At 42.0% G+C, this 11,132-nt stretch overlaps 1 protein-coding gene across 1 annotated transcript in view; it reads right to left on the minus strand.

Moving 5' to 3' along the window:
• Nucleotides 1-187: 187 nt before the first annotated feature.
• Nucleotides 188-11,132, minus strand: part of LOC135092081 (uncharacterized) — a 39,608-nt gene continuing 28,663 nt past the window's right edge. Inside the window, exons 2-3 of the mRNA XM_063990317.1 lie at nt 5,368-5,526; nt 188-5,045 (exon numbers count right to left, since the gene is read on the minus strand). Of these exons, the coding sequence (XP_063846387.1) occupies nt 4,840-5,045; nt 5,368-5,526 (365 nt within the window). The 3' untranslated portion in view covers nt 188-4,839. The remainder of the gene's footprint in view (nt 5,046-5,367; nt 5,527-11,132) is intronic.

Below are 11,132 nucleotides of genomic sequence, written 5' to 3' on the forward strand. Positions count from 1 at the left end.
GTGTGTGTGTGTCTATATGCCTATTTATCTATCTAATAAGTTCGAAACATTCACAATCTCAAACACTTGACAAAAGCGCAAACAACAAGAGGAGGTTGATGAGCACATGGAGATAAGGAAAGTCGGGCAGTCATAACGCGAGGAAGTTATGAGTCACACTGATATATGGCGGGTATTGAAAAGCCAGTTGTTTGTACATGGCACACTAATAACTTTATTATTCAGGATCTCATGAGAAGAGTGTTTTACTGTTATTACAGAAAAAAAGATAAACTTTGACAGGTCTTCCAACAAATTCGGATTCCAGTTGTCCTGTGTATAACGAGGTTCCAGGCATTGAACATATAAAATAGACATTGTAAAGGGAAAAGTATGTTGTTCTCGTGATGACGAGTCTATAACTTGCTGCTACGAACTGTAATGGATTATTATACACAACTATCAAGATGCAGATACCCAGGATCGCGTCACCACGCAGGAGATAGCAAGACTTTCTTTGTCACATTACTGACACTTCATAAATTATTTGAAATTTAGGTTCTTCATGAAAACTTTGGGCAGAAAAATGAAACAAGAAGCAAACAGATCATGTTAGAGTGATAATTTACAGGAACCGAAGTGTGTGATGTGGAGACAAACGTGACTTCCCCGGATAGGTATTCCGGTTGCTTGTCTTCTGCTGTACAACGTGTGCTGTAGAAAATATCTCGTAAAACTTTAAATAATCAGACGAGTAGTAGTGAGGATAAAAGAGTAAGAAATGTGGCTTGTCCAAACAGACTGAATGACCCAATGCTTTGCCACGCTCATCACCTGGAGCCGGCACTCGCCTCCACTACCTGCGTTTTGTAGCAGGATTTTCCCTCAGCAATCCAGCGATACTTATCTTATCAATGGAAAATTAAGCTATTCCAACATGCTCAGGTCCTGAACACATTGTTACACACTGTACATATGAACACAGCACAATGCACATGAAGTAGCTTGTTCCTTTGGAACTAGTATTTCACAGTGATGGGTAATGGTCGAGGGAACTGAATGACGAGGTGGAAGCTTCTCTGATGGCCAGTTCTCATGGTGACAGACAATGAAAACACAAGTAAATATGCTAAACATTCCATTCAGAGAACTTTTACATAATGAAGTCAAATACAGAAATATTGCACATTGCCTGAGAAAAACTTGGAACACGTTGACATGACACACACACAGCGGCAAGTTATGGAGTATCTTACAGTATATTACACACGTGGTGAGTTCTGTGTTGTCACAAGTACGGACCATTTCATCAAAATATCAATTAATATAAAAATACTGCCAAGGATTATTTTTCATTATTCTATAACCCCTGATAAGAATTTGACAATTGTTTTCTGATGTAAGCACACTTTACAATTTTTTCCTTTGCTGTTACCTGTGTTAAATACACATCCGACCTCTGTCTCTTGACGGCAATAACTCAGAAAGGAGAAGCAACGACATGACCATGCACGTGTAGCACAACCTCATTGATTTGATGTAATTTCCTGAACCAGCATCTCAAGTGCTGAAGTGAAGCAGCTCGCCAAACTGAAGAGAAGTGACAGTGGCATGACATTATATGGTTTTGAGGTTATGTGAACATCATAGGAACTGTTACCTTACTCATCAATCACAAATACTAATAAATAGTTTACTTACGATTGAACTGCGTGCAGGTACCTAATGGGCAATTTGTTCACGAAGATTCGCACGCAAGAGGCGCCCCGCGGGGAGGGCGTGGCGTGGCGTGCACAGAACGGGACAGAGTTGTTCTCATTTCACATAAATTTTTAGTTAAGTGCAAAATAAGACACCTAATTGACAAATAAATGTCCTGGAGACATTGAAGAGCAAATGTTCATCATATTTTTGTTTTCTATATTATACATTCATAACCTTTGAACAGTGTGCAGTAGGGCAGTGGTGAGTCTAGGAGGTCGTTCCACCAGACGAGAACATGGAGCTAAGTAAATTGACAGAGAGAGAGAGAGAGAGAGAGAGAGAGAGAGAGAGAGAGAGAGAGAGAGAGAGAGAGAGAGAGAGAGAGAGAGAGCGAGAGAGAGCACCTTAGAGGCCAGGCACCTTCCTACAGTACAATGATCTTGATTACAACACAAATAAAGAATTTGCTTTCTACATGACTTACATTTTTACATGTGCAGAAATTAACATGACATTCCATTACAGTGAATTACATACACCTGTTATCAGCAACAACAGGTAAAATATACTAACCACTACTGATCTGAAGTGTGTGTGTCTGTGTGTGTGTGTGTGTGTGTGTGTGTGTGTGTGTATATATATATATATATATATATATATATATATATATATATATATATATATATATATATATATATATATATATATATATATATATATATATATATATATATATATATATATATATATATATATGCCGTCTACATGGAAATGTGGACTTTGCTTTGGAATGAATGGATAGGAAGATGAATTTATGATTCCGACTTTAGTTGTGGTTCAAAAATTCTCTTTACAAAAGTTTCAATTGTTTGTGTCTGTGGGGCTTTTTAAAAATAAATGTTGTAATGCACCATTCTAATTTTTTAAAATTTTCTGGCAAGTCTTTGTTATTACACCAAATTAGTGAGGTTTTACTGTGTAGATCTGCTCATGAAAATAATGAGTATATTTACAATATACAAACTGTTTTACTACACCTCAAGTGAAGGATTAAGGCATTTTTGTTAGTTTTCATGAACACACCACAGCTAACACAAAATATATAAATGATTTAGCTTTAGGCAGTAAGGAAATAAAAAAAAACCAAAAACAAAAGGAAAAAAATACATTAGTTTTTGTAAAAGCCGAAACAGTATCAAGGAAAGGTCTTGATGTGGTGGTTGATGCCATTGTCTGGGGCAACTGTAGCTACAGAGACCTTTCTGCCAGGTCTGGGTTGTCTCGTCATATCAAGCAATCCTGATGATGTCTCTGTGGTGGAGTCGGTGTGACTTCTAGCGTACCAAGCATGATTTGAACTTGCTTTTTACAAGGCAGAGCATTCCACTTAAGAGCATTAGTTATAGACTCAATTCTACTCATCTATGTACACATTATGCTAACTTACATGTGAAGTTATTCATCATTTGCACTAAAACGTCTGTGAATATGAAGTATTCAGTGTGCTGGCTGATAACCAAAGCATACAACTATTGTATTTTTGCTGAGTCAATAAAAGGTAAACATTAGTCTCGTAAACAGCTCAGCTATCCGCTACCAGAACAATATGTATGCAGTACTGGATGTCTCCCAGTAACATTCAGCTTGTACAGAAACAGTCATTACTTGTGAGATACAAGCCTAACGCATTTATGCCAGCGTGGCTGCTGGTTGACCACTACGTTGACAACAGTCAGTGTGCCAGACCCTCATCTCACAATGCATCAAAGAACAAAGTTTACAGTAAAATGCACAAAGGGGTCAGAGTATGCTTAACAGGTGCAAAAGGCAGTGTGGAACTCTACATCAAACTTACATCTTCCACTGTCTATGTAAGGCAGAGGCTGAGCATAATCCTACATTGACTGGCTTCTAACCCCGCCAAGGAGATCAGCTGTGACTCGCTCACCACCGGCAGCCCCAGACAACCTCAGCATCCCGACCAGCGCTGGGTTGATCCGCGTGCGCGGCGCAGTGACGTGCACCATTACACCTGCACGTCTCTCTCCAACAAGATCAATGTAACAGTAAATAATTTCATTCTGATATCAAATGACTAAATATAAATGAAGATCTTGACTAGAATAAGTTAAATGCTGCAGTAAACTGTAATACAATAATGCACTCTGAACTGGAAAACGTGACACAATTATATACAGTTCCCAGATTTTGAAACAACCCAAAATTTACTCAAAACGGCGAGTCGCCACGCAAACGAAGCTGTCTGAGGGAATGTCTTACAACCCACACGTGTTGATACGCATCGCGCGCCCCGCCTTGGCACGCCAAGTGCTCGATCGTGGTAACCAGATGGTCATGCCCCGGGGTGTTCATATGTACTGTACAGCAGGTTGTAACTCATGCCACGCGACACTCGCCGAGACCCACGGGGCCACCACTGCCGGCCCGGGAGCGCCCACGCCCCATAGGTGGCAGGCTGCTGGCCTGTCCTGAATCAGACTCGCGTCACACGTACTTACACACTTCACATGCGGTCCAAAGTGTACAATGCTGCACGTGTAGTACTGAGTGCAGGCAGGTATGCTCCCCCACCTTCACTGAAGGTAAACAAAACAAGACGTACATGTGATGGCCCCGTGCCTCACCCTCAGTGCGGCCCACACATGCGGCCGCCGCGGCCTTCCCCATGGGCCGCACCCCTCTACAGACACCGTGGATGGATCCACTTCCATGTTGCGTTTGTTTCATGTCGCGCCCAATGAATCTTGTTAGAAAGTTTTTTTTTTTAATGAATCGACCATCGATGATTTGCAACGTACACTACTGAACGACTACCATTTATTATTACTCTCTTTTTACGGAACAACACTATTATATATAAGGCTGCGACGACATGAGCAAGATAAAAACTTACTGTTGGAAAGTCATCCGAAAGGCATTGCAGCCGCTGGTTTCTCCCTGTTACGGACTGGAAAGGGTTAATACAGCGCAATCATATTTACCGAATCGTTACAACCACGTTTGTTTTATCATTCAACGGATACGTTTCGTACGTCAGCGATACTACAGGCGAGTCAATGAGTTTTGTTCACATAACTTAATTAAGTTAGTGGCCGTAGTGATGCTGGTGATACTTGGCACCTCACGCTGCCACGTCTAGAAGAGTCGTGTGAGGGCCAGGAAGACTGCGGACAGTCCCAGCGACGCCAACACGGAGTTTCCGGAGTTGCAGTTATCAGAATCACAGTGGCAGTAGGTAACCATGACGTCCTTGGTGCCCGTCCTGGTGTAGCACTCGCCGGGCTCCACCTTGGTCTCCTCCAGCCACCCGCAGCCACGCACCGTCCTCACATGCTCTTTGACTGCGGGGAAAAAAAAGAACCTCATTATCAATGTGTGTGTGTGTGTGTGTCATAGCAGGCCGCACTTAATTCATGACGTAATCATGTATCCATTAATAAGTACTCCTAGTATGTGTAGAATTTAAGGTTGTTAATGGAAAGTCAGTAGAGAGATGTAAAAAAAAAAAAAAAAATCAATCAATCAATCAGTTCATGGGCAGTGGTGTTCATTAAGTTTTATAGAAGTGCCACGCGCGGACCCACCGGCCCCCTGCAGCCTCCCTTGTGTTCATACGTTGTTAATTAATTAATGGGTAGGCGTAATTAAGCTTTTGCCACTTACTTCTCTGGATGATCTTCCTGCAGTAGATGGGCTCGGTTTGCAAGTGGCTCTTCTCCAGCTGGTTACAGTCAACGGTGTCTAGAGTGCTTGAGTCGAAGTGGGTCTCGCCGCAGCGGGGGTCGAAGGCGCTGTTGCACGCCCAGCAGTGGAGGCCCAGACCTGGCGGGGACAGTTCAAGGTCACTCACCGGCTCAATGAATCTTATCTTGGCTCAGAGCAACGTTGTGTGTGTGTGTGTGTGTGTGTGTGTGTGTGTGTGTGTGTGTGTGTGTGTGTGTGTGTGTGTGTGTGTGTGTGTTCCGCCTTGTATTGTCCTGCTTGCGCTGCCAATGTTTCTATTCAGTGTTTTCTTTTGCAGCAGTAATGGTTCCTCTGGCAAAGTTCCTTGACATATTTTCTCCCCGACTTCAAGTGAAAAGAAAAAAAAAAAAATACATTTCTTTTTTAACCAGACAGCACACGTACAGCCTGACCCGCGCCGATCGATTGGTTAGTGGTATTCTCGAAGGAAGAACCGTACACGTACCACACACCACCACACACCACCTCACTACCACACTACACCACCACATACACCACCTCACTGCCACACACCACCACACACTCACAGCTTCACCAGTGCCACATTTGCCTCTCCCACACACCCCTTCCCTTCCCAGCAGATTTCAAAGGTAGCACAATACAGGTACACCGAAGAAGAGGTAGAAATAGTTGTGTTTACATTTCGAGCTGTCCCTCATTACGGTCGTGGTGTTTAGGTTAAATTACCTCCTTGTTTGCCTGCTGTTAGGAAGGAATGATGTGATGAGCTGAGATGCTTGCCTGTTACTTATTCTTTTTTTTCTTTGTTACGTATTTTGTAAAGAAAGACGTGACTTCCTTATCCAGCGGCAAGTCGTGGAGGTAAAGTAATTCACAGCGGCCTCTACTCATTCCTAGTTCGAGTTCGAGTTTCTCTATTTTTGTCGTCTTCATGAAGGAGGAGGGAGACACGAGGAAAAAAAAAAATAAATAAATAAATTGCAAATACAGCAAAAAAAAAAAAAAAAAGGTGGTGTGTAAGTACTGTATATTTTAATTCCACTCAAATTTATTAGCATATCAATCTTACACTTCCAAGTCTTGTTTTCCATTCACAACGTCGTCATAAAAAGGAAAGAGATACGGTTAAAGAAAAAAAAAAAAAGAGAGAAAAAATGGCTTGCTGTATGTACACGTATATAGTCATTTGGGGGAATAAATGAAAGTTTTCATTAACATCAACCTGTAGCCTTTAATACTTGCCTTAGAAAAAAAAACAAATACCGTAAGATATGTATAATTCTGTTGTGCTTTCAATGTTGTACCGTATTTTGTTCTAATCTTTATATTTTTTTCTTAATAACTGAAAAAGACAGAATCATTTGTTGCCCCCAAATGGGGTAAGAAATTAATTGCGAGGGGCAAAAAATAAAAGGGCTGAAACTTCTCTAAATTATAATTCCTTTGGATTCTAATAGAGTTCATAGAGATGAATTTTCTCTAATAATCACTAAACAAACTGAGTTATTTGAAAATTTGGCAAATTTGCCTGTAGTGAAAAAAAATGACAATTTTGGGGTAAAAAAAATCATGTGGGGAAAAAATTAATGGAGTAAATAATGACCCTAGTACTAGGTCAGTTCCATTCTGTTAAGAAAATTAATTAACAGAGCCCTTCCTTTTTACGACGAAGAAGACAGTCATTTGCCTCTACATCAGGGAAAATGAAAACTCCTTTTTTGATTTCTGGGAGCACAGGTCCATAAAATATGTACTGTGACTCTAATACTTCAATGTCTTTTACTGGTCTTTCGCACCACGTCCAGTCATGTGGGTTACTACCAAATGCCTTTTGCTGAAGGAAGTCAACTTCTACCTTTTCAATGTCATCGTCGTCATCATCATTTGTAAAGGTCTTCGTCACCTTACCCCAATAATATTTTACACAGTATATATATTACATTTGTACAGTATATATCCATTTTAGGTTCATTTACAACTGAAAACCGTATACATATATCAATTACCCTATTATCCTTGTGCTCAGTATTACATTTTTTCATCTGGACACGGTTCCACAACATTCCACTACTCATTCCATATTTCTTAGCAGTTCTCTTGATAGATGATCCTGCCATTACTTCATTAATTGCTACTGCAATTGTAACTTCATTATATTGTTTCTTTTTCTTTTTATAGGTCCGTACCATTCTGATAGATGTTAGATGATACTGTGATAGCCTTATGTTAAATGCACCCGTCTATTTACTCTGGAAATAGAATTTAGTAGATTATATTACACAGTATAGTTCCTAGATCAGGTTTTATCAATTGTTCCGGAGACTAGAATACCAGAATATATATATTTTTATATATATATACATAAATTATGTTGTGAATAAAATCATGGGGGGTAAAAAATGTCCAAGATTGGGGTAAAAAATCATATGTGGGGAAAAAAAAAGTTGAGGTAAAAAGTGAATGGGGGGTAAATAATGAATATGACAATTTGGTCATTATTTACCCCATACTTGGTCATAATTGGCCCCACATTGACCCCCCTCCCCCAAACTGTGGGGATAGTAGAATCATTGAGGAAACACATAGGATGGTCACTTTTCACCCCAGGATTCATATTTTACCCCGATGGAAAGCGAAAAATAATTTAGGGGGCAAAAAATTATTATTGAGTAAAACTTGAAAAATGTTTGGACAAACTTTTTTTCCATGGTTTTGGGATAATTGATCTCATACTTATATTTTTCATTTTGGAAATCCCAAAAAAATACAGAAAATACTTCAATACTTCTTCTACCTACATATGAGAGAGATTTCAATTTAGGAGTGTTCAAACCCCCCCAAGGGGGGCGTTCGATTTTTACCCCTAAAAGGTCCGGGTCATTAATTCCCCCAAATGACTATATTTATTTATTCAAACCGTACACTCTTTCAAATCAATCTCTCGTGAACCAGAGAGAGAGAGAGAGAGAGAGAGACGTGAAGGTGAAGACTTGCCGCGGACAGCAGTGAGGGAGTAGTGAACAGCGGACCTTGGGCTTGTACTGAACGAGAGGACGGGATGAAAAATGAATGATATAGAGCCCTAAGATATCGAACAATTATGCCCCCCCCCCTCTCTCTCTCTCTCTCTCTCTCTGGAAAATGCCACTCCAATTGCGGCTGCGTTGAAAGAAACTCGACCACTATTTTGAGTATGGTTGGCATCGGCTCTTACCTGACGTGCCTGTAGCATTTCAGACTGGACACCTAATGGCCTTCACCTGAACTAATTACCATTCATATTCCTACATCCGTCCGGTGAGCGTGAGGGATGAGGGGAGGAGGGGGAGGAGGAGGAGGAGGAGGAGGAGGAGGAGGAGGAGGAGGAGGAGGAGGAGGAGGAGGAGGAATGACTGTCGTATTTAGAATGCAAAGAGAAGGAAAAATTAACAAGGTGAGAAAAAAAAAAAGAAAGCAGACTAAAAAATTGCAGTAATGAGCGCAAACACACACACACACACACACACACACACACACACACACACACACACACACACACACATACAGGGTCGTAATTAAAGTAAAAAAAAAGAAGAAAATAATAATCATGGCACACTTTTCCTTTCTCCCCCTCCTCCTCCTCCTCCTCCTTCTTTTTCTTCCTCTTCCTCTTCTTCTTCAGTAAACCCCAATGTATGTACCGTGTGTACCGTACCGCAACACCTACATGTTCCCTCTTCCCTTTCCCTCCACCTCTATCCTTCTCTCTTTCCCTCTTCCTCTCTTTCGCCTTCCCCTCCCTAGTCAATCGGCCTTTCCCCTCTTCCTCCTCCTCCTCCTCCTGCTCCTCCTCCTCCCGAAGAACAGGGTGGTGTAGGATCAATATAGTAGTCACGCTCTGTGGTCACTCCTCCTCCTCCTCCTCCTCCTCCTCTTCCCCCTCCTCCTTCACCTCCACCACCACTGTCCACTCCTTGTAATTTTACCTTTACCTTATTCCTCCTCCATCATTTGCCATACCCAACCCAAAAAATATTATGAGAAAAGGCCATCACCACCACCACCACCACCAGCACCACCACCACCACCACTTGTACAGTAACTAGCATTAAAGAGAGAGAGAGAGAGAGAGAGAGAGAGAGAGAGAGAGAGAGAGAGAGAGAGAGAGAGAGAGAGAGAGAGAGAGAGAGAGAGAGAGCATGGGACTTAAGGGGAACACTCGGGATTGACTGGTGTGATGAACAACTGACGAAGGGGAAGGGGGGTGGGGGCAGGTGGTGATGAGGGATTAGGGGATAAGAGGAAGAAGGAGGAGGAGGAGGAGGAGGAGAGGGAGGAGGAAGAGGAGGAGGAGGAGTAGGAGGAGGAGGAGGAGAGTGAAAAGAGTACATGTTAGTTCCTTACATATTGCATGAGAGAGAGAGAGAGAGAGAGAGAGAGAGAGAGAGAGAGAGAGAGAGAGAGAGAGAGAGAGAGAGAGAGAGAGACGAGAGAGAGAGAGAAAGTATACAATCTCTCTCGTCTCTCTCTCGTCTCTCTCTCTCTCTCTCTCTCTCTCTCTCTCTCTCTCTCTCTCTCTCTTTCTCTTTGATCTCAAGAAAAACACACGTCATATCTGATTATGTAAAAGAAGAAGAAAAACAACAACAACAACAACAGCCACAACCACAACAACCACAACAACAACAACAACAACAACAACAACAACAACAACAATAATCATTAAAAAAAATCTATATTATGTTCTGCTTCGTTTCTCTGAGGTTTGCCTGGTAACTCAAAGATGACGCAACGCAACACTGTACGTAGAAGCAACACGAATTCTGGGACATAGGTGGAAACACACACACACACACACACACACACAGAGAGAGAGAGAGAGAGAGAGAGAGAGAGAGAGAGAGAGAATGAAGATGACGCTATTGAATTAAGAGAGCAGGCGGGGACAAGGACTAGGAAAGGGAGGAGAGAGGGAGAGGGAGAAGAGAGGGAGAGCTGTTCAGTATGCCTGTTGGGTTAAAGGGGAGCGATCCTGCCACACTCCCCTGTGACGTCATGAGCGGTGACGCCACACCAGGGTGACGTCAGAGGAGATCCTAGTGTTTTGAAGGTCAATACGGGAGGAAGAGGAGCAGCGGGAGCCGGAGAAGGAGGAGGAGGAAGAGGAGGAAGAGGAAGAATAGCTGGAGCCGGAGAAGGAGGAAGAGGAGGAAGAACAGGAGCAGGAGAAGGAGGAAGAGATGGTGATAGAGAAGGAAGGAAAGAAGGAAGTAAGGAAATGGAGGAGGATTTGATGATGATGATGATGATGATGGTGATGATAAAGATGATGGTGAATGGAAAGAAAACCAGGAAAGAAGAAGAGGAAGAGAAGGGAAACTGATACAAAGGATAAAGAGGAAGAGGAGCAGAGGGAGCCGGAGGAGGAGGAGGAGGAGGAGGAGGAGGAGGAGGAGGAGGAGGAGGAGGAGGAGGAGGAGAAAGGAAGGAAGGAAGGAAAGAAATAGAAGCCAGATTGATGATGATGATGATGATGAATAGAAAAGGGAACTATGAGGGAAAAATAGAAGAAAGGAAACACTATTGAGAAGAAGGATTAGGAGGAGGAGGAGAAGAAGAAGAAGAAGAAGAAGAAGAAGAAGAAGAAGAAGAAGAAGAAGAAGAAGAAGAAGAACAGGAAGAGGAGGAGGAGGAAGAGCAGGAGGAAAAATGGAATGAAAAGAAAGCAGAATAGAAAAGATAAC

This window comes from Scylla paramamosain, chromosome 1 (assembly GCF_035594125.1).
Source record: "Scylla paramamosain isolate STU-SP2022 chromosome 1, ASM3559412v1, whole genome shotgun sequence".
NCBI classification, from domain to species: Eukaryota; Metazoa; Arthropoda; class Malacostraca; order Decapoda; family Portunidae; genus Scylla; species Scylla paramamosain.